The sequence below is a fragment of the Castanea sativa genome, chromosome 4 (assembly GCF_040712315.1).
Source record: "Castanea sativa cultivar Marrone di Chiusa Pesio chromosome 4, ASM4071231v1".
Taxonomy (NCBI): domain Eukaryota; kingdom Viridiplantae; phylum Streptophyta; class Magnoliopsida; order Fagales; family Fagaceae; genus Castanea; species Castanea sativa.
Genome location: NC_134016.1, coordinates 27,639,849 through 27,664,836, shown reverse-complemented (window position 1 = coordinate 27,664,836; position 24,988 = coordinate 27,639,849). Strand labels below are relative to the sequence as shown.

The window sequence follows — 24,988 nt, the reverse complement described above, 5'->3', positions numbered from 1 at the left end:
ATAATTTTTCACGTCAGAGCAATATTTAAATAAAATTATTTTTGTTTAGTCCAAACTTAACAATGAGTGAAACTCTATCTTTCTAACGAATCCAACTTAAACTCAAACTCGTAATTTTTTTTAAACGAAATTATTTTTGTTTAATCCAAACTTCACAAAAAGTGAAACTTTATCTCTCTAACAAGTCCAACTTAAACTCAAACTCATGAGCACTATAAAAGCAATGCAAACCCCAATATATATTTTTTAAAAGCCGAGTAGAGGTATGAGCTATTTTTATATTATTTCCTTCTTCTCTACTTTGTTAAAAAAATAATTTATTTTACGGATTTTCATGTATTTTTTAAAAAATAATTTTCGTACATGAACAACTAAACTCTCTTTAACCGTTTTTTACAAGATAAAAAAGTTTGCAATAATTGAAATTATTCTTTTAAATGTAATTCGTCTTTCTTTTATATTTCTCTATTGTTTAATCATATATATTTTGTTTAGTTTCAATAATTTATAAGCAGTGAATCATGGTTCTTTAATATTTTTTAGTCTTTCAAAAATTTTAATATCTGAATTTTGGAGTTATTTTTTTGCAGTATCTAAAATTGCCTAACAAATTGTTTGTAAATCATTGCAAGTTCAAGTAATTGCTTTTTCATCAAATTGTAACACAAATTGAAGTCATCTAAGAGCAAATTATGCAATGTTCTAGTTTCTTAATCAATTTAAAAGTTTATAAAATTATTTTGGTCTACCTCACAAACAGGTAAATTCTCATACATAGCACGAGTTAGCGACTAGTGAATTAATGTTGTGGTAGATTGAACTTAAAATTTATAAATTTATGAAAATCTATTAAACTTTAGTTTACTTTTAATTTAATCACTTTTTAATTTATAAAACATTAATTTATAATGACTATTTCAAGTAGAATAAATTATTAAAATATTCATTAAAAAAAATCAATTTTTTTTTAAAGATATGATAATGTTAATCCTATGACAACCGCTTCTTAATAATAAAGTCAAGATTGTAATATGTTATTATGTTTCAATCTTTATATAGATGAAATTCAATCTTAGGTTTGATATTAAACAATAAGAGACTTTATCAGTTGGAACACACATATGCGTGTTTATTGTCCACCAGTTAGTAATAATTTTCTTAAACAGTCTATTGAATTTACTCCAGGTTTTTTCTTTTACAAAGAGCATAAATTCTAGTACAATTTATTTGCGATTGGGTTTACACAACAAAGAATATCTTGAAAACTATTCCCCCAAAGGACTACACATAAGGGTTCCTGTTTCTGGGGGTTCTTCACAGCTTTCTTGAAATCTCTGACTTATCAATAGAGCCAGTTCAATTCCACCAGTTTTAAATAGACAGAAATACCACAACCAAACGGCTTCATATGCATATCATTCAAGACAATATAGGACATGAAAAATTTGAACATGTCTAATGATCTGTGTAACTCAACTTATAGTCCGTCTTATCTGAATTCCCCATCTCTCCTATTCGTCAAATGCCATTTTCATGAATTAACATGAACTGTGGAATGGAGCATAAACATCATCAAACATAGCCAAGGTTTGGCAAACCAAAATACAACCTCATGTGATGATGATTTCCTCGTAACATTCTCAAAACGTAGTTAATAATTTATGCTCACTAACTATTCACTAGTCTATGAGGGAGGCATGTTTGCATAAAGAAGAGTGAAAAAGATTTCAACTTCCGGATCACTTTGAATAATTTGGATGAACCGGTTTTTACTAGGCCCGTAGACAAGCAAGGGACCCATTTGTGTAACTAGTGACAGAAGCTTGGCCAGTGGCATCCCTGATGTTAGACTGCCTCCAGACCGAGCCCCCATATCCTCTACTAGAGCATCCAGCACTGCCTTTAATGATATATTAACTACAGTCCCAAATTCCGCACTGCAAGAAAAATCATAGCAAAGATTAATTTGAAGCCTAAATTCTGTTTAGACATCCTTCATATTTCAGTCCCCAACTGCTGAAAGAAAAACCAAAACAATAATTTTTACTGAATATTTGGAAGATTCTTCAAGGACTGAAAACATCAAAATAAAACCTTTTTTTATTACAGATTAGATAGTAGTGGAGAGAGATGAGGTTCGAACCATGGACATGAGATACTATAAATGATGCCATTACTAGTGCGCTATCACTTTAATTCTTGGGGGTGGGGAAGGATGGAAGAAAATGTGCACAAAGTTCACTCAGATCTTTGTTGTTTCAACAACAACAACAACAACAACAAAAAAAAGAAAAAAAAAAGAAAAAAAGAAAAGAGGAGCCATTTATAGGTTTTGACAATTTCTTCTCTTCTACTATGCTTATTTCCAAGCAGATCCTGAATTTATAAAAGCCAAAGAGGGAATTTTGGAAGGGGAAAGTATTGAATTGAAAAGACTTCGTATCTTTACTTTTGACGAGGGAGAGGGATCTTCTTCCTATGTTTTTTTCCTACTGTTAACTAGTGCATTTAAACCATATTGATTGACACCTTTATGCTAGGGGATCATGCAAATCATTGCCACCTTTTTTTATTAAGTTCTATAACCATATGCATAAATTGTTATAAATAATAAAGATACCTTGTCAATACTTCCCCCGTCTCCACCATAAGTTGGTCAAATTTAGTAACATCAGAAAGAATTTTGCTGTCACTGCTGGAGGCTGTGGCTAGTCTGTCGAATCTAGCATCAGGCATGATATAGCTTACCCAGTGATGGGGGCTTCCAATGCTCATGAACCTGTCAAGTATCTGCCTGATAGTTTCATGAAGTACTGTAGAGTTGAAGAAATCCTTCAACTGCTTTCTGCACATAAAACGTTTCCAAATTATTAATTATAATTTTACTAGTAAGTTACACTTTCATGCGGTGGATTTTGAACCCACAACCTCACCTTCCCTCAATTCTAAAAGGAGAAGGATGTGTCATTTTAGCTGGAACTCATTGGTATTTCTGACAGTTAGTTTTATAAGATTTCTTTGACACATAGCGTCTTACATGATATCACTGATATCCAATTATTGCCAATAGTTTATGAAACTTGATTTTCAGTAACTTTTGCAGTCAGCAGGAATATCATAGATTTTCAGGGTAAGTTACTTGGAGGCCAGTCCAACGTGCTTCAGCAATAGTGGGGGCCCAAGGGTCACCACATGATAGATGAAATGTTAAAGGAGGCCAGAATTAGCCTAGATTGTCTGATGTTGGCATATTGATAAGTGATAACCATATAAAAAAGGTCATATCCAATGCACAAAGCTCCCACTTATGAGGGGTTTGGGAGAGGTCATGGTAAGCATCCTTGCCCCCAACTTATTGGAGAGGCTGATTCCCATATACGGTTCCCAATTCAGAAAAGCAATTGACAAGATTACATGTCTACAAATAAACTATGTCTCAACATTATGCTTAAATATTGACCAATACAAAGAACAGACGTGCCAATTATTTTCATCTCAATTTTTTTGTTCTTTTACCTAGAACGACTGCCTAATTGGGTTCATCTTTTTTTTTTTTTCCAGCCTTTTTCTTCCTTTTCTTGATTAAAGGAGGAAAGAAGTACGTCCGGAGATTTTCCATCAACCAAATGATTGAATAAACAAATAAAATCTCAGCCGATTGTCAGATTGCCATACAATAACTTGTGGACTCTTAAGATGGTAAATGGTACCTTACCCCTTAAGAATTTCTGTTGCTGCTGTTTGCATATCCGACATCAAGGCAGGCAGACCATAGTTTGAGAGAAAATCAGCACTAGCCAGAAACTTTTGCTCATCATCTCGGTCAATCATATCAGCGTTCTCCTGTATAAAAGAACAAAAAGGACCTATTTTAGAGAAGAGGAAACCCCACTTCAGGTCACAGAAAGATCTACAAGAATTAGCATGTAACAGATCCAACATGATTAGTCTATAATGCTAACATATTACTAATTAAATAATTAGCCATAATACCCATTATATATTTGCATTGGATGATAATAAGAAAGAATGGTAATGGGGATATACAAAATCTTATAAATCATGCATTTCAAAGAAATAAATGTTTAATTGAGAATCACAAAGTTGAACACCAGATGCAAAGATTTAAAAATACATATTTGTATGCCTGTACATAGAAATGAGCTGCTATCTTCGTTTCCACCATATATCTAATACTCCATATCTTCATATATCTAATACTGCATATCTTCAACATAAGTAAATTGTTACTTAGCAAATTAGGTAGTCAAATCAGCCATCAACTACATCCAAAATCATTAATGTAAAAGGCCCCTCTGCCATAATACCTCATTCACCCAACTACTTAACTCATTCAGTTTGTCAGGTCCAAGGTTTTGTGCATGGGGTTGATGACATTAGTAGCTGAGTGTATACCTAATTAGGTGCCTCCAAAGCTATCAATAAGCATATAATTACTTCAAATCTTCAAAAAGATAAATTCCTAATGAAATTTTATCCAATCCCTTTGCTTAATCAATCACTCTTTTCTTTGATATTTCATAGCTGTATAATTTTATACGTCTTTGGTATGTTAGTTCTCAGGTTTAAATGCCCTTAGATGGCAGATAACAACTATAAATCTGGGTAATGTATGGATTCTGTCTACAGCAGAGCAGATTCCAAGCTTCAAAAAAGCAGTACCATGTTTGTATGATGGCATTCAGGCGAGATTTGCTGATGTCCATTGTAAACTCAGTTACACTAAACAAGAACCCAAACAAATATTTACTGATTCTGCAACTGCTGGCTAATAGGCCTATTAAGGCAAATGTAAACATGCCAGTCATGAGCAGTATCAACAAGGGAACCAAGTGACAATTGGCAGCAACCAATAACAACATGCCACTGAAGGCCCACAGATAAATGTATGGCCACAAAGATAAAGCAGCTTAATCAGAACCAAAAAAGGTGGCAGCTTATGTTTGTTCTTTTTTTGAGCTTCCTTATTCCTCTATGCTGAGGGGTGAGGGGGATGATAATCTGACTTGAAAGTTGACTAAGACTGGTGTGTTTGATGTGCGCTCTTACTATAAGCTGTTGCCTGGTCTTCTCACTGATGTGTTTCCTCAGGAGTGCATTGGTGGGCAAAGGTGCCTAAACGGGTGTCTTTCTTTTTACAGACAGCAGCTAGGGGTAAGATACTCGCCATTGATAATCTAGTCAAGAGAGGTCAGTCCCTGGTTAACAGGTTTTGCTTATGTTGTTGTGATGAGGAATTTGTCGATCATCTTCTACTCCACTGTAAGTTTTCTCATGCTTTATGGAGTGCAGTTTTTAAGGTGTTTGGGATTTAGTGGGTAGCTCTCTTCTTTTTGCTTGGATAAGAAGAGCACCTGTCAACGATATGAAATATGGTCCAGGCATGTTTAATGTGGTTAGTTTGGCAGGAACGTAATATTCGCACCTTTGAAGACAATAAGAAACCCTTAGACCTCTAAGAATCTCCTCTTCGGTAGTTTGTTTAGTGGGCTCGTATTTGGGGTCTTACGCATTATGTTTCAATTTTTGAATTCTTACAATATATTAGCTTTAGTTCTTGAACTTGTTGTATTTGTTTCTTGTTCAGAGTTATGTTTCAATTTTTTTTCAATAAAAGTCTTATTACCTATTAAAAAAAAAAGACTGAGCTGTGGAAGACATGGGGTCCATCCCAAATAATTCAAGATGACCCCCACCCTCCCTCCAGGCTGCAAATATGAAAAAGCAGCAGGTTATATAATGTGAAACCCAGATATTTCTGTCAAAATTATATTTAGCAACTTTAGGAGACATTTTAGATTAAGATGGAATCATCTTGAAGGTGGAATCAGTATATGCCTGGATCATGCTATGGTTTTGGGTTACAACTATGGGCTGAACTTAAAGATGTGCAAAGCAGTTTGAAAAAATAACAGGAGAGGAAAGCTAATATATAGAGAAGAATGTTAAAGGTTTAGCTTAATGAGTTTACCATGCTGATATAGCTATTTCATGGAGCATAACTTTGTTATCATGGCATATATGTACATCTCAGTCCAACAAATTTTTAGATTAAGATGTGATTCAGGACATCTTTCAGGGTTTCATTTGAATTAGATTTTTTTTTCTATTCTTTTCATGAAATTTTGTGTAAAAAATTCCACAAATGTTAAGAAATATTGAGCCAATTTGCTTTATTTTCCAGCCTCCCCTTCCCCCCACTTTCTTTTTCCTCTTTCTCTTCCCTTAGCCCTAAATGTTGGGTTGTCATCTTCTCTCATCCTCGCTACCTTTAATCTTCTACTCTAATTTCTATCTCTAAAAATTCCTGTAGTTCACTTTCTGTGAATACTACAGTGATCTCAAAATTAGTTGGACTGAGATGTACATATAGGCCATGATAACAGAGTTATGCTCCATGAAATAGCTAGATCACCATGGTAAACTCATTAAACTAAACCTTTAACACTTTTCTCTGTATATTAGCTTTCCTCTCCTGTTATTTTTTCAAACTGCTGTGCACATCTTTAAGTTCAGCCCATAGTTGTAACCCAAACCCATAGCCAACATGATCCAGGCATATACTGATTCCACCTTCCACCCATAAATTCTTGAAATTAAAAAATCCTCGCCTAGTGGTGCTTGAGGTTAATGTATGCAGCCCTAATTTCTAGTTTGGGGCTGCTCTATATAACGATTCCAATTCAGCCACCTAAAAATCCCCCTATTTCTTTCTAAACATCAGAAAACACAGAAGCTTTCTCCTAGATAAGAAAATTTCTGCACCACTCACCTTGGTGAAGGTTTTATTTATTTAATACAAGGCACCCAAAAAAATGACATGACAAAAGTAGGCCAAACACAACAAAGAGGTGAAGGAAGTTGTCCACACCATCCAGTAACCGGGAGTTGCCAACACTATCCGATAACCAATAAGAAAAAAGGAAAATTGGGCAATGGCAGAGGGTGGATTAAGAGGGGGCAATTGCCCCCTGGAAAGCTGGGAAAAGTAGAAACTATTTTGGGGACTTCGGCCACCCCCCCCCCCCCCATCTCCTTCCTCTCTTCCCCTCTTTTTCTCTCTGGCCATAAGCTGGAAATATGTACGAACTGTCAGTTTATCAAGATTTTAAAGAAGAAAATAGACTGCCTTCCAAGAATTTTTTTGATAAATAGACTGCCTTCCAAGAATAAAAACATAATTCAGTAATTCTAAAATCTGAGTATAACTTAGTATTAATTATTAATTGTATTATTCTCTCATCACATTACAATACCAAATGCCATGACTTTCCTTTCTTATTTAACTAAAATCATTTTCCACCAGTTTGGCACTTGCATCTTCTTTTTATTTTGTTAGTAATTCTACTTGTAATAATGTGAGCAAGGAAAAAATGGAAACATCTAAAGGTTTGATAAAGAGCAAAAGAGTAGTAAAGCATTACGTTGCACTTGCATCATCAAATAAATCAAAAAATACCAAAAAGGATATTGGACTTTTTTTTTTTTACTAATGCTTGCAATTAAACTACTCATTTAAGATTTGGTATATTTAGTTGACCGTATACCAATATTGAACTTATTTATCCCAAAATTTTGGGATTAAAGTTTAGTTATTGTTATTGACTGTATTTTATGCCCAATGATTGAACTTATTGTTATTATTATTATTATCAAATTAGAAATTTATAATCACGAACTACTATAAACTTTTTATTATTAGGGTGCTACTTATAAAACATAAAATCAACAAGCATTGTACATTTAGTCCTATTTTTGGCTAAAAGACAGTGTAATCCAAATCAAATTCAATGTGAACTCATTTTGGGTTGAATTAAAAAATGAAAGCTAAGCCTTTTTTTTTTGTGCCAATGAGCTCTATCTCAACGGGCACCTCCTCCCCTTGTAAGTCCTAATTGGGGGGTGAGGTCGTGGGTTCCAAATAGGTGTGTGTAAATTATCTATCAAAAACAAAAAACTTATACAAGTTGATTTTAGAATTAATTTTTTTAATTCACTATTTCAATGATTCCTTCCAAACTAAAATCCTAGCTTTGCCAATGACACTAATTATTTAAACCAGACCCCAATCAAAGGGAAATTATCTCTGCCCCACTCCGTCACAGTCCACCCCAGTCCCTTTATTTATGTATTTCCTCTTTCCTGTTTTTTAAAGTCCAATCTCAGTCAAGGCCAGACTGATTATGACACACTTCTTGTTACAATAAACTCTGTTGTGAACCGGAAAAAAAAAGAACAAAAAAAAAAAACAAAAAAAAAACCAAAACAAAACAAAACAAACAAACAAACAAACAAAAAGATAGTTAGTCAATTCGAGGTGACTAGCCTCCTGAACTTGAGAGAAAGAATAGACTTTTGGGTTAATTTTCTGCTTGCTTCATTCATAATTCTTACGTACATCAATACTAGTACATCAATACTAGTGACGAGATAAACCTCATCACAACCAAGTCCTGAAACATAGTATACAACTCCTATTTAAATTTAAATACAAATTGAAATAGAATCCTAATCCTCATATTCCCTTCCCCTACATATGAATCTTGTCCTCAAGATTTTGCGACATAGAAATTAATGCTGGCTCACATTGATTGGAGAATACTCACCCTCGAATTTTCAAGTGTTGAAGGAAAAGCATTATGACCATGGAGACCTACACCAATTATTTAACCATTTATGTGGGGCACTACAAAGAAAAATATCTCATTTCCCATACCTATGAACTCATCGGGAATGACTTTTTTTTTTTATAAGTAATAAAGATTTATTGATATATAAAAATAAATAAAAAGAAAAAAAAGACACCCAAGTACACAGAGAATGTCAAATTCAATGTGTTCAATTGAGATTGGCTTATTTGAAATCATGAAAAGATCCCTTTGATCAATCTTTGCCACTTCATTGAACCTTTGATCTTCAAACTCAATTTTTGTAGCAAGTGCATCCTCCAACATATTACTTTCTTGAACCGTTGGTGATTCTTAGAGTACATCGTTATGATTCTCTGAAATTTCATTGGATTCTTGATTCGTTGGGTGTTTCTCGAAGACCTCTAAAAATTGATCACACAAATAGTGCATCTTTGCTAATCTTTGGGACATGCTCTTGAGAATCTCTAACATTTGGTTGACATTCTCTGACAAAATTCCCAAAGTCCCCGGATCAAGGCTCTAATTTGAGCTACGCATGATGGATGCCAAAGGATTTTTTTTTATTTTTTAAATTCTGGCTTGGGATGATTGGCGGTGAGACAAATCATAACACTCTGATACCAAATATTGTGAACTAGAAAAATAAAAGATAACTTAGTCGATTTGAGGTGACTAGCCTCCTAAACTTGAGACGTAGAATAGACTTTTTGGGTAATTCTCTACTTGCTTCATTCATGATTCCTACATACATATATACTAGTGAGGAGATAAAACTCATTACAACCAAGTCCTAAAATATAGGATACAACTCCTATTTAAATTTTTAAATACAAATTGAAATTAAATCCTAATCCTCATCCTAATCTACTGCAGATTATTCAAATTCAAACTTCTTATTTGCCATTTGGCTTTGGGATACAACAAACTCCAAGTCTCCATTGTCATGATTCTACCTTTTTCCTGTAAGTAATAAAAATAATATTAGAATGTATCAAATAGAGGCTCAACCCATGTACCCAGGGAGTACACATATTAAGACACATTGATTGACATGGCTGCCCTTATCATGAAGCCACCCCATCCTTCACCGGAAAATGTAGGTCCCCAGACTTCTAATTATCATTTTACAAATTCCAGCCAAATCAGTCATATCCCACCAAATACAACTTCTCCAAAAACTCCCAAGGTCACTCCATTCCCAATCAATAGAAGGTTTGATAGCAGTGAATTTCCAATAAGGGGCCTCCACACACTATATCAATATTTTATTTTCTTCCTTCTTTTTTTTTTTTGATAAGTAAGATGTTTATTGATATCAAAAATGAAACACCCTAGTACACAGAGAGTGTACAAGGGTTAAACAGTCAAGAGCACAAATTACAAGAATCTAAGAAATCAAGAAAAGATACAGATGATTGGTTCTGCAGAGCAGTCAACCAATCTCTAAGGGTTCTAAAGAAAAATAGCTTCAAGTCTGAAATTGATCTCTCCTTATCTTCAAAGCACCTGCTATTTCTCTCTCTCCAAAGACACCACAATAAGCAATGTGGAACAGTCATCCATATATGCCCATTTCGATGGCAACCAAATTTGCCTTGCCAACATGCTAATAGCCCCACTACAGATTGCGGCATCACCCAGCTAACTCCAAACAATCCAAACACCATTGCCCACATATCCATTGCAACCGGACAATGGAGAAAAAGATGATCAACCGATTCACCATTGCACTTGCACATGTAACACCAATCCAATAACCAAATCTTCCTTTACGTAAATTGTCAATAGTAAAGCACTTCCCCAAATCAGCAGTCCAAACAAATAAAGCAACACGAGAAGGAATTTTCTTTTTCCAAATACTCTTCCAAGGAAAGCGGCAATCATTGGAGCCCACTAAGAGAGCCGTAATAATCCTTAACCATAAAATCCTTCTTTCTATCAAGTTTCCAGCACATCTTATCCTCACCAAATCCTTTCACCGAAGCACCATAAATGGTATCCATAAAACCAGCCAATGCCTCTAATTCCCGAGCATGCACACCCCTAAAGAAACTTACATCCCAAAAGAGAACTCCATTATCAAACTTCATAAGCTCAGCCACACTAGCCTCCTTGTCTCTGCAAAATCTATACAATTCCGGGTAACTGACTACAAGGGAAGTCTCACCACACCAATGGTCTTGCCAGAATTTCACTCTTGACCCATCCCCAACATCATATAGAATGTGGCGAGAAAAAGAAGGCCATCCCTGACGAATATTTTTCCACAAACCCACACCATATGGACCATTAACAGGCCTAGTACACCAGCCACCCCCTTCACAGCCATATTTTACCTCTATCACTTGCCTCCAAAAGGCAGTCCTCTCCATCCCGAATCTCCATAGCCACTTTCCAAGCAAAGCTTCATTAAAAAGTCTTATCTTCCTTATCCCAATGCCCCCTGAAGCAATGGGGAATGCATCCATAGCCCATTTAACTAAATGGAATTTTGGCTCATCTCCAATGCCACCCCATAAGAAATTTCTCTGTAGTTTCTCAATTCGGTTAGCCACATTAACAGGAATAGGGAATAGAGATAGGAAATAAGTAAGTAAATTAGATAGAGTGCTTTTAATTAAAGTGACTCTACCTCCCTTTGATAAGTACAGACGTTTCCATCCTGCTAATCTCCGTTCTATCTTTTCCAGAATTGGGTTCCAGATTGCCTTATCCTTGCATTTAGCTCCTAAAGGAAGACCCAAATACTTCATTGGAAGAGTACCTTGTTTACAGCCAAGAATAGTCAACAATAAGTCCAAATTATGCACCCTACCAACAGGAACCAATTCTGACTTGCCCAAATTGATCTTTAGGCCAGAAACCACCTCAAACCAAATAAGGATCATACGGAGAAACAGAATCTGGTCCAAATCAGCACCACAAAAAATCAAAGTATCATCCGCAAAGAGAAGGTGAGACACCACCAATGATCTTCCCTCTACACAACCCACACTAAAGCCTGACATGTGACCATCATGAGCAGCCTTTTCCAACATCCTCCCAAGGGCTTCCATAACCAATACAAATAATAAAGGGGATAATGGGTCTCCTTGTCGTAACCCCCTGGAACTCTCAAAAAACCCACAAGGAGAGCCATTTATCAGAATAGAGAAGCGAACTGTAGATATACAAAAGAAAATCCACTGACGCCATTTAGCAGAGAAACCACCCTTTTCTAACAGCTGCATAAGAAACCTCCAGTTTACATGATCAAAGGCCTTCTCCACGTCTAATTTGCAAAGTAGTCCTGGCAAATCAGATTTCAATCTACTATCAAGGCTCTCATTAGCAATAAGTACAGGGTCAAGAATCTGCCTGTTTCTCACAAAAGCATTTTGTGATGCTGAAATTATATCTTCCATGACTGTACGGAGCCTATTAGCTAAGACCTTAGCAATGATTTTATAAACCCCCCCAACAAGACTAATGGGGCGAAAATCCTTAACTTCAATTGCTGCATTTTTTTTAGGGATGAGAGTGATGAATGTTGCATTCAAACTCTTCTCAAACTGACCTTTAACATAAAAATGATTGAAAACAGCCATAAGATCAGGTTTGAGAATTCCCCAACAAGCTTGGAAGAAAGTCATAGGAAACCCATCTGGACCAGGCGATTTGTCACCATTAAAATTCTTTATGACCTCAAAAATTTCTGCCTCATCAAAGGGTCTATCTAACCAATCTGCATTATCACCGGATATCCTTGGAAAGATCAATACTTCTGGAAATGGTCTATCAACTTGCTCCTCAGAGTATAGATTCTTATAGAATTGAGTAATACAATTAGCAATCATGCCTTGATCGGAAGACAAATTTCCATCTACCATAAGGCTCTCAATGCCATTATTTCTTCTATGTGAATTAGCCATTCTATGGAAAAATTTGGTATTTGCATCCCCCTCCTTCAATTGCAACATTCTAGACTTCTGCCTCCAACTAATCTCTTCTAAGAGAGTGAGCTTTTCAATATCCGTACGGAGATTATTTTGTTCTAACTTTTCCTCAGCTGTTAAAGGCTGAATCTCTTCTCTAACATCCAGATCATTTAATTTGTTCCATAGATGCTGTTTCTTAATAGTGACATTACCAAACTCCTCTTCGTTCCACTTTTTTAGATCCAATTTCAAAGCTGCCAACTCCTTAGCTAAAATAAAACTTGGATTGCCTTGGAACAAGTAAGATGCCCACCAAACCTTCACTTTGTCAACAAAATTCTCCAGCTTCAACCACATATTCTCAAAACGAAAAGGGGTTTTACCTCTCCGATGACTTCCCCCCTCCAACAAAATTGGAAAATGATCTGAAAGTACTCTTGAAAGCCTTTTTTGGGAGAACAAAGTGAAGTGATCTGCCAAAAGCGGAGAGAAAAGAAATCGGTCTATTCTAGAAGCGGAGGAAGTATTGGACCAAGCCATTTTCCATACCTATAAAAAACATAGAACCCCATACAATTTGCATACCTGTTAGCCCCCAATAACCCATCAAACAGCCATTAAGTACCTAATTTCATTGCTGCCCAGAATTTCTACAACCTTTCATTCTCTTTTTCAGAATTTAATCCACCAAACTTCAAACTTTTCAAACACTAATTCAATTTACAAACCCAAATCCTTTTCCTCAACATTACAAACCCTAAGATTATAACTTTTTCCTACCCTAAATCCCACCACAAGCACACATACATAGATTCCCCAAATCTATCCTACTATAGTTTTATATTAGTGAAAGATCCTATCTTCTTCTAAACCATCAACTTGTTCATTAATTACAATGGCACCAATATTGATTGCACAATTTACTCAAAAGATTCAAATGTCATTAGGAATTTTGTCTCTTGGATTCAAAAAGAAGCTCAACATATCAATTATGGGATTCAAACTGTGAATACTAGTTCCACGCAGGTAAAAGCTATGATACACACAATTGGAGCTGCTCACACTGGTGATTTTTCAATCAAGACATCACAAAGCAAGAGTTTGCTCCATCTTCAAACAAAAGAAGTAATGTTAGATGATATTGACAAAGTTTCACAAGAGCAAGAGGACAACATTGGACTAAATGATGCCAAGAGTAAGAAAGAAAATGCCAATGCTAAGATAAAGCCATATGTCCATAACATCAAGGCCAATGATGAGTTTGTTTCCAATCCGGTCCAAATCATTGATCTTGCTATACCATATAAATTCAATGGATGGTGGCAAAGAAAGACTATTCAATATCAAAAGCAAAATAAATGTTATCGCAAGTTCCAGGTTCAAGAAGTCTTATTCTTTAACATTTCAAAATTTGACGCAAAGTTTCTCCAACCAGGAATAATAATACACCAAGGAAATAAGAGTCATGTTTTCATCTTGTTTAATAATTATGAAACCAAAGATTCCTAAGCGTGTGGCGGTCTTTCTGTGGACAACTGCTCATGGTCGGATCCTCACTTTGGATAATCTAATGCTTAAGGGTCGCCCCTTGGCTAATTGGTGTTGTATGTGTTGCCATGATGGGGAGTCGGTAGACCACCTTCTTCTACATTGCCCTGTTACTCATTCCCTATGGTCTTGTATGCTTCAGGCTTTTGGTATTCATTAGGTTATGCCAGGTTCGGTGGCAGGTTTGTTATCTTGTTGGCATCAGTGGCTTGGGAAGCATAATTTGGATATTTGGAATTTGGTTCCAGGGAGCTTAATGCAGATTGTGTGGTTGGAACGAAATCGTCGATCTTTTGAGGACAATGAGAAGACGTTGGATGAGTTAAAGGTGCTAAGTCATCACAGTCTTTTGGAGTGGGCTCGTTGTTGGGGGTTTACTGATTGTTCTTCTCTTTCTGAGTTTATGTCTTCCCTTAGCTTAGTTTCCTGATTCCCCTCTTTGAGTTGTGCTATGTGCTCTCTTGTTTTTTTTTTACTTGTTGTTCATCATCATGAACATCTTGTACTTTTCTTATATTATTTTATCATTAATATTATTTCTCTAATTACCTATCAAAAAAAAAATTATGAAAACTTAGAACTTTTCATAAGTAGCACCAACATGCAATGTCCAATCAAAGCATACCAAATATCTCCACTATTGTGTTTGGCAAACCTCCCCAACCAATTTGGCAACAAATCAAGAACCCTGCAAGGCTATTGCACCTCAAACAAACACAACACTGGAGACCATAACTCACTAACACAATCATAGTGTAGCAATAATTGATCAACGCTCTCGCCAGCCTCTTTGACATATTAGCACCTTTTTACAACAATTACTTTTTGAGGCAATAGCAAAACCAGATTATTTTAGAATTTATATTTTCAGATTTTTGTATTTATCTTATAGGAAATTGGATAATAGTAGACTTTTATTTGGATAGGGATTAGATTTGAGATTAGATAGCGATTAGTATTTGAGTTTAGTTAGTATTAGTTTTCATTTGTCGTTATCTTTTATCTCTTTATTTTCTAGAAGCTCTAGCTCTATATAAGAGTCTGGTTTATTTGTAATTTTTTTTTTTATAAGTAATAAGTTTTATTGTAATAAGTTTTAAAACATAGATGATTGATTAATGAAATTTAGATTGGAGATTTTCCAATAGTTGGGTGCTGATTCCTGACATCTTAGGTGCTGGTGCCTAAGTTTTGCTTGGTGCTAATTCCAAGCGACCCCTAAATGTTGATTCTAAGGGTTTATCTCTACCAATGCAGGACAAAATGAAAGTAACAAGAAAAGTAAAGATGAACCCTAAGAATTAGCACTTAGGGGTCGCTTGGATCAAGCAAAACTTAGACATCAGCACCTATGATGTCAAGAATCAACACCCAACTATTGGAAAATCTCCAATCTGAATATCATTAATCAATCAATCGTCTATTCAAACATAAACTGCCTAAACCCTTTATATAGAGCTAGAGCTTCCAGGAAATAAAGAGATTTTTGTGCAGTGAGTTTACTATCATAAACTCATTGTACTTTTTTTTTCAATAAAGCTTTGATTACCTATCAAAATAAATAAATAAATAAAGAGATAAAAAAAATTTATAAAAAAAAGATAACAACATACAAAAACTACTTCTAACTGAACTCAAATACTACTATCTAATCTCAAAATTAACAAAAGAATCCTAAACTAATCCAACTACATAAGAAATCCAATCTAATAAGTTGTGTTGTCCTCGTCAACTCTCTCGGGGTGGGGAAGACTTGACCTCGTGATAGGGTCATGGAAGATTAATATGCTATTACTTTGCATATTCGCCTATTCAAGAATTATTTTATTGGGTTCTCATGTGAAGTCCTATTGAAGTGAAACTAGTGCCCTTTTAATGGTCTACATATGAGTATTTTAGGGTTAAAACAGTTTTTAATTTGGGTTTATATTTTATTAGTTATGGTCAGTTTTATATTGAGGGGCAAATCTGTAATTTCTGCAATTCCAGCAAATTAAGGGTATTTTGGTAATTTTGTTGAGTCTGGAATCTTCTAGAGTTTTAAGTATCTTAGGTTTATTTACTTTGGGTCCAAGTTAGTATTTATTAGGTTTTGTTAGTAGTCCTAATACTAGTAGGAATCGTATTACTACTAGTACAAGTAAAAGTCTTTCTATATATATATATATATATATATATATATATTGTGCTCAATGTATTCAAAGAAGTAAAATGAGTTGATTAATAAAATTGAGTATTTTGGGCAATAGGCACGTTGGCCTTTGTTGTTTTTTTCTCTTTCTCTTTCTTTCTCTCCTTTATTTTCTCTTCTTTCTTTCTAGGGTTACTGTTCACAAAGCCCCTAAACAGCCCTAACTTCTCTCTAATTCTTCTTCTTTCCTACCCTAAACCCACCACAACTAAAAGTAGACAAATCCCTAATTTGTCCTGCATCACCTCATCAAGTATAACTCTGAGTAATACTATAGGAAATCAGGATTAGGTTGCTGCAGTTCCTCCCTTGTGATCCAAGTGTAGTCCAATATTGGTCATCCCTTCCAGCAAACCAGGAAGCATTGAATTTCTCCATCCCTAGTAAAAATAACCCACTCATACAAAATAACATCAATATTTTCTTTACGTGCTGGCAAAATGGTTGTTGGTGTTGGATGAATCATAGGGATTTGAGCAAAATCATGTGGTTGGTAATAAACTGCAGGACCTTAAATAGCCAAATTCTCATTATTAAAGGAGTCATTTTTGTAACCAGTTTGAAAATCAACAAGACATGCATTTGGTCCAACATGTTTCAACATTTTGAGTGATTCAGTACTACAAGCTTGCAATTGCTTACTTGGAACCATGACATAATCCCCCTGCTTGAAATTTCATGTAATTTGAATTAGCTTGGATTTATAGGGATTATCATTTGCTGGAAATTGCTTACTTACCTCATGATGCTTATATGTTCCTATTGACTCAAGTGCTCTATCATGGGGTGAAAATGGGAGAGTGCTTAAAGGCTTCCAAGGCTTGACTTCAAATGGACTCATGCTTTCAGTAATGGAATTTTCACATGCAAGTTGGGTGACATGGGAAATGGAATCCTCGCTCTTTGCCTTTTCTAGACTACTCTCATGGGGCTTGTCGTTAGGTGGTATTATTTGAATGCAACCAAGTTTAAGATTTTCCTCACATTCATCATCTATGACATTGATTTCATCCATGTTGGGTTCATATACTTCTTCTATATCATTCTCTTTATTCTCTTCATGAATAATAAAGGCCTTAATGGGGCATTTAGCAGCAATATGACCAAGGCCTTGACATTTAAAGCATTGTAGGTGGGAACCTAGCTTTGATGGCTCACCAACTACTCCTTTTCCTTTATCATCCTTAGCTAATGGTGCACTAATTATGTTGGGCTTGGGAGGGGATAAGGTGAGTTGAGGCTTGCTACTTGAAGGTAGAGCTGGTGGCGACACTATGGATTTCAAGATGCCTTGCAAACAAGGATCTAGAAGTTAACTCACAATTTCTAGCAAGTTCATAGTAATGATCTAAGGATGTCACTCCTCAGATGATCAATTCCTTCATAATTCTGGGATTTAACCCATCCCAAAACCTACAGAATGTTGCGACCTCATCCTTAGCAATTTGACATCACCTCTTATACTCTTTGAACATCTCAATGCACTCTATCACATAACTAGTACCTTGCCTTACGCAATTCCATTCATCTAAGAGGGAACTCTTATAAGTTAGGGGAAGATGATTCCTAGAGAATGTATCTTTCATTTCTGGCCAATTAGTGAGGGGAGTTTGATGTCTTCGCCTAAAGGTATCTTCGAGGTCCTCCTAGAAAAGGTTGGCTCTAAGAGTTTCATTTTTGCATACCTAACCTTCTTATCTGCAGCTCAATTATAACAATCAAAAAATTGCTCCATTTGGCACAACCAATCAATGAAAGCCCATGGATCAAGATGACCATCAAAGGTAGGTGCTTCTATTTTCACTTTTAGTATCCTATCTTCAGTTTCCCTAACATCCCTATGGTCATTATGATTACGATAACCTCGCCTATGGGGCGGTGTACCCTCATGGTCAATTTCATTCTCATTCCATTGGAGGAAAGCCTTTACTGATTCTACTTGAGTGGGTAGGTCTTGGAGAACTTTCATTAAATCCCCTAATGTTGGTTCCATGGTGGGCTTGGACTCGAAACTAGACTCAAAACTAAATTGGGATTTGGAAGTAGATTGTGACTTGAAACTTGACACAATGCAACCACTACATATATACATGCAAAGGGTATTCTACATGTGAATGCAAGTCAGACTAGTAAACAAATCCCTAGCAATTTGATGTCCAATATAAAACAAAAGCTAACCAAATAGAGTAGGAAATTTAGTCATTGGCTAAAATTAAAATCAAGTAGTACTTTTGCTCAAAGTTTTGAATTTTTTTTTACTGATTAAGACTAACTCCACAATTAATAATAAGGTTTAGCTACTTCGAAGATTTTGAAACACTTTTTTTTTTTTTAATAAATGAGCACAAATGTGGTCAAAGATATGGCCCATATGGGTGCTTTTTTTTTTTGGACTAGCAATCAAAAATGACAAACAGAAAGGTGAGGTTCAACTATATGATAAACAAAAAGGTCAGGTTCAAGTATTGTTTGTGAAAGGTATGTTAACCAAACACGTAGAGAATATATTGACAAAAATTTTGAACCAGAAAATTTAAACTTGTGCGGGTCCACTGGGCAGGCTACCATGTATGAATTATAGGCAGGCAAATCTTTTTGTTTTCTATGTGTGTACTCACAAACAGAAATTTCAAAGCATCAGATGGGTCTAAGGTTGCTCGAGTCGATAGTCCCTCACAATGTGTCTTGGTCAAAGGAGTGGCATGGAGTGGTCGGATCTGCACTGAAGCTTGGTCCAATGGTGGCGCACGAGGTGAAGGCTTCCAGCAGTGCAGCATTGACAAGGATTGGGCTCGAGGGTCAATGGAGATGGTTTGGTGTCACGATTGGAACAGGTCAACAGATGGTGATTTAAAGGCTGGATTGTCGTCACTGTGGCATTGGATGGCGAAACTTGAAGTCGCTGGTGCGATGGGGTCCACTGCTAGTGATGGAGGCTAACAATGGCAGTGACTTCTTATGGGCCTGATCTGCCTGTGTGGGTTGTGGGCTTTCCAGATAAGGGTTTTCTTTACGGCAGATGGCATCTGTGTTGGTATTGTGGTTTGATGGGATGAGAGAACATAGCAAGGATTTTTTTTTCTTTTTTTTAATGAATCAATTTGGCTCTGATACCAAAATTGATGCAGGACAAAATAAAAGTAACAAGAAAAGTAAAAACAAACCCTAAGAATCTGCACTTCGAGGTCACTTGGATTTAGCACCAAGCAAAACTTAGGCATCAACACCTAAGGTATCAGGAATTAGCACCCAACTATTGGAAAATCTCCAATCTGAATATCATTAATCAATCAATCGTCTATTCAAACATAAACCACCTAAAGCCTTTATATAGAGCTAGAGCTTCCAGGAAGGCAGGAAATAAAGAGATAAAAGGATAACAACATATCAAGGGTCTGTTTAGCTACCGCTTATTTTGCTAAAAACTGAAAATTATTGCTGAAAACACCGTAGCAAAATAATTTTTAAGTTATAAATAGTACCATGGGACCCAGGATTTACCTCGAAATCTGCGTTTTCACAAGTTTGGCTGGGTCGTGAACAGTGTCGTGGGACCCAACCAAAAACACAAAACACACAATAATCCTCAGGCAAATGCACGCCAAAACTAATCATATTTGCACTCAAATACTAATACCTATTTAATCTCAAAATTAACAAAGGAATCCTAAACTAATCCAACTACATAAGAAATCCAATCCAATAAGGTGTGTTGTCCTCATCATTTACTTTTATTGTTACTTTTATTTTGTCTTGCATCACTCGTCTTCTTCTTAGATTATCAAATGTAAAAATCTTCCCCAAGCCTGAGCTATAGCTCAACTAGCACTTTTCCTCCCATAACAATGGGATGGAGAGTGAGGTTGTAGTTTAAAGACCCACCAGGTGCTTGTGTAACTTACCAATAGGGAGAAAGAGAAAGAATCTTCCCCAATGTTGCAGCCCATGTAAAGAGCACTACTTTAAGATGAACTTTAACCTTTCATGTACTTTTCCTTGGGAAGTATTGCACATCACCAGTACTAATCAGCATATAGAAAGATTTCACCCCATATATTTTTCTACCTGTTAACAAACAAATAATATCAAACCAGCCAAAAAATACCTATGTTTGCTGCAACTTAGAATTTCTATAACCATTTATCCACCAAAAACAGCAGTATGCAGGTTTGACTTCGTGAATCAGCCTCTCCAAAAAAAAAAAATTAGGGGTAAAGCTGCTTGCCATGACCTCTCCAAAACCCCACAGAAGTGTGAGCTTTAGGCACTAGGTACGACCTTTTTAAATATAAAAGATTATTACAAAGAGGAGAAACCTAAGTATAAAATATACAAAGGATACTCCAACAGAACTGCAATGAAGTATCATCAAGAAAATCTAAGTTTTTTTTAGCATTCAGAAAGGTGGAGGTGCCAAAACTATTCATATAACTTATGGAAAAAAATATGGATTTTAAATCAAGAGTAGATGAGTCAATGCTGTTGAAGGTAAGATTATTTCTCTCCTTCCAAACCGTTCACATAAAGCTAACCTAAACAGAAATCCTAGTTGCTCCATTTCTCTGCCTTCCATACATTTCTTTACAACTGAAAATCACATCAAACACCTTCTAAGGCATCACCCATTTAATCCCAAAAATCACAAAAGCAAAAGACCACAAGTCCTTGGCCAGAGCTCAATGAAGCAGCAAGTGATCAAGGGATTTCCATGTGGTCCTCTGTTTCAACCACCAAAATTCAAACTTTTTAAACCCTGATTTGACATGCAAAACCTAAATCCTTGCTTTCACCATGATAAACCCCAAGATTATAACTGCTACTATTCTAAAGCTCACAAGCACACATAAACAAATTTCCCCAATCTACCCTACATAACCTTTCTACGGAAAGTAAATTACGTGTAACATTTCTACCATTAGTAAAATACTACATTTTAGAAAGTTCAAAATCCATAATTAACCCACCATTTATAGCAATGTTACTAATTTAAATTATTCTAAATGTTTATACTATATGCATATGATGGATGAGTATCAAGAAATGACTACATACAAAGGTGAAAGGACTGAAACTATTTCAGGCATATGGTGAAGTCTCAATGGACAGTGCTAATGGGAGTAGTTTAGCCATGAAAGTTGAAGTCCACAATCCAACTATTAATTGATAATCTAAACACTACATTTCATGTTACTTAATAACAAAATATTAAGGATAATTGTTTCATTATAGGAAGAAAACTTCTCCATAAGCAAAGAAATCAGTTGCGCTAGATTACATAAGTTGAGAAAAATTCTGTAAGGATTTGCAAAATGTGTCCAGCTAGAAAAAAAATGTACACATAATTATAGATACCAGAACCTCTGATGAACAAAATAAAGTGTTAAGTGTTTGGATAAATAATTTAATATAAGAAGGGAAAAGGCAGCAGGCTCTTACAAGGAAATAGGAGCTTTCAAAACCACGTGCGGTATCAATGTATAAATGTCTCCCTAATATGTTGACCTGAACTCTAATGTATAAGCTCAGCATTGTCATTGCCCAAAGGGACAAAGCCATCCTTGTAAAACCTAAGAAAGTGTCATGTCCAATACATGCTAGGTTAATCATAATATCCTTGAGACAGTGAGATTAAAGAAAACCTAGAAGCTAGTATGTTACAAGCACAATAATGTAAAAAAAAATAAAAATAAAAATAAAAAATAATATATTCATACTTATAATTTTGAGTCTATCCCACAGTTCAATTTTCTCTGAATGCGTCAAACTGTTTGGTTGATTCTTTGCATTCTGGAGCCTCTCAAGAAGCTGAGAAAGGTCCAACTCTTCTGCTATCCGACTACTTAAATGATGCATTGCATGAGGCAAGGTTGTTGTATCAGCTATTCTTTGAATATTCTCAAAATGGGCTTGCATTCTATCAATATCAACAAAGAAATCAACAATATTAGAAACCAAAAATACACATACTTCTGGAAATACAATGTTCATGATACCAATGAAACAAAAACATGATGAGATTGCAATTCTCTTAACTGGGCCTTAATGAGTCTTTCGCCTTCCCGCTCATCTGCGAGTTCTCTCTCCAGATCAACGAGCTTGCGCCTGTGAGCATCATACAGTTTATACAAGAAATACCCACCTCCTAAAACTCCAACTGTAACAAAAGCCTTCCTCCTGTGCCTTCTCCAAAAATCCCTAGTTTCACAATCAAATACACATATCAATGGCAAGTAATTGGATCACATAAAAGCTTATCTCTGACAAAACCCAATAATAATTACACAGACAGGTAAAAAGAACAAGCATATATGCACAGGAACACTCATTTCCTACAAACCCTTAAAAAAAATAAACAAAGAAATTGTCCTAGTTCTACTATTAAACGGACAAATTCAAAAAACTCAGCAGAGGAAAAAGGGCAAAAAAAGCAATAAACAAACAATTTAACAGATACCCAGATGAGAAAAACCAATATAGGAATGAAAACTGACCTTAACGTGGAAAGCATTTTGCAGCTATGGAACCCAAATATCCATTGCTATGCCTTGGCTTCTGGGGAAGCCATTAAAATATTTGCACAACAAAAATAAACCAATGGAACACAGAGATATATAAGACAGAGAATTGTTTCAAGGAAAAGATAATAGAGAAAGGAGAAAGCTGTTTCTCGTTGCAGTCTTAGGAAAATCCGCAACAATACGAGAGAGAGTACAAGTCTACAAGGGTCAAGGAGTTAGCCTTATATATCTTGACTCGAGGGTTTAGGATTGAAGTAGAGTGTAGAATACAGACTCCTGAGAATACAACCTCAAAAATTAGGAGAGAGGCGTGGGTCAGAGGCTACCGCTGCACTTAGTTGTTGGAACCCGAATCAATCTTGTCTTTAAGATAATCTGACAAAGTTGCTGTTTTTTTTTTATTAATAATTTTTTTTTTTTAGGATTTATTTTTATTTTTAAACTTAGGGAATTGGTATGTTACGCCAGTTTGGTCCCTATTTTAAAAACTAAAAATTGTTGTAAAAAAATATTTATAAAAATATGTATGGTAAAAATGTATAAAATATTATTTAAAAATTAAAAATAATTATTTAAAAATATTAACCAAACACCCCATTATCTTTTATTAGTTAAGACTATTTACAAAAACATCCCAAAAACCTCGCAATCCGATTGAAGTGGATTGAATCCAGGACATTTGAGTTTACATCATCCTAACTAATAGGTTCATCACCCAAATTCACCGTGGGCTATTATATTATTTAATATTTAATATTAGTATATTACTAACTAGTGGTTATTCGATAACTCATACAATGCATTGAAAAAATTGCCATGATAGTTTTTTTCTCTTTTAATTTTTTTTTCTAAATAGGAAATTTAATAATTATGATAGTTATATATAGAGATTTATTATTATTGTGTTTTGATTTGAAACTTATTCACGCAAAATTTAAAGTCAATCACAAAATTTATATTAGATTTTCATTCCGAGCAAATTTATATTAGAATAATAATGTATAAAATTGTGAAATCTCATAAGCTTTAGTAACAAAATATTATAAGATTGTCTTCATAAAAAGAAATTTGATATATAAAAATATATTTGACATTTAGCTGATCTCATCTACAAAATGTCAAAATGTAATCAATTTTTCACATGTATTTTATTAGTTTATTTCAATCACCATCAACTACTTAATCTAGTATTTATCACTATATATATTAAGCCAAGATTTTAATATAGTGTTTAAATATAAAATAGATTTTAAGTCAATCACAAAATTTATATTAGAATTTCATTCAAAATAACAAATTTATATTAAAATAATAACGTATAAAATTGTGAGATCTCATAAGCTTCTGTGGCAAAATATTATAAGATCAACCAAATATAAAATCTCTTCATAAAATAATTGATATATAAAAATACATTTGACATTTAGCTGATCTCATCTAAAAGATGCCAATTGTCTTTGGTTTTGTATATAACTAGCCAGAAACCTTGCGATACGTGGGAAAGTTCAACAAAATATTATTCTTCTTTTAGATCTTTTTCTTTTTTTGGTTCTTAGACAATATAATATCATTATATAATTTCATATAACAACAACTATGTTTAGGATTCAAATCTCTCATATCTAAACTATCAAATTATTAAAAAAAATATTTTATGTTAAGTTTTGTGAATATTAACTCTATCTATGATTTTTAATTAATTTGTGTATTGTGCAAACATATTATAATGAATGAATATTTTTCTCAAAAAAATAAAATAACGAATGAATAAAATTTCAACTATAGGTAGCTAAAACATATTTTATATTTCTGCTCATGCTATATTATATTTTTTTAATTTTTAATTTTTAAATGAAAGTTAATGATTATGATAATTATAAATAGATATTTATTATGACTGTGTTTGAAATAGAACTATATATTCTTTCTAATATTATGCATTTATTATGATTGTGTTTTTTATATAAATTTATACAATCGACTATTTAAAGAAAATATGATACATCAAGATTTTAATTGAGGGTTTAAATTTAGACTAAAATTTAAATTCGATTTGAAAGTATATATGATAGAAAAATGGCATGTAAAATTATGAGGTCTCAAAAGCTTATATGGCATAATATTATAAGGTCAACCTAAAAT

General features: G+C 34.6%; 1 protein-coding gene across 1 annotated transcript; it reads right to left on the bottom strand.

Moving 5' to 3' along the window:
- Window positions 1–1,143: 1,143 nt before the first annotated feature.
- Window positions 1,144–23,223, bottom strand: LOC142631003 (peroxisome biogenesis protein 3-1). The gene is made up of 7 exons (XM_075805058.1): window positions 22,820–23,223; window positions 22,362–22,523; window positions 22,043–22,242; window positions 21,765–21,895; window positions 3,716–3,843; window positions 2,621–2,845; window positions 1,144–1,937 (listed from the first exon to the last, which is right to left on the bottom strand). The coding sequence occupies exons 1-7, from the start codon at window positions 22,834–22,836 to the stop codon at window positions 1,685–1,687; spliced, it is 1,116 nt and encodes a 371-aa protein (XP_075661173.1). The 5' UTR covers window positions 22,837–23,223; the 3' UTR covers window positions 1,144–1,684.
- Between the last annotated feature and the right edge of the window lie 1,765 nt (window positions 23,224–24,988).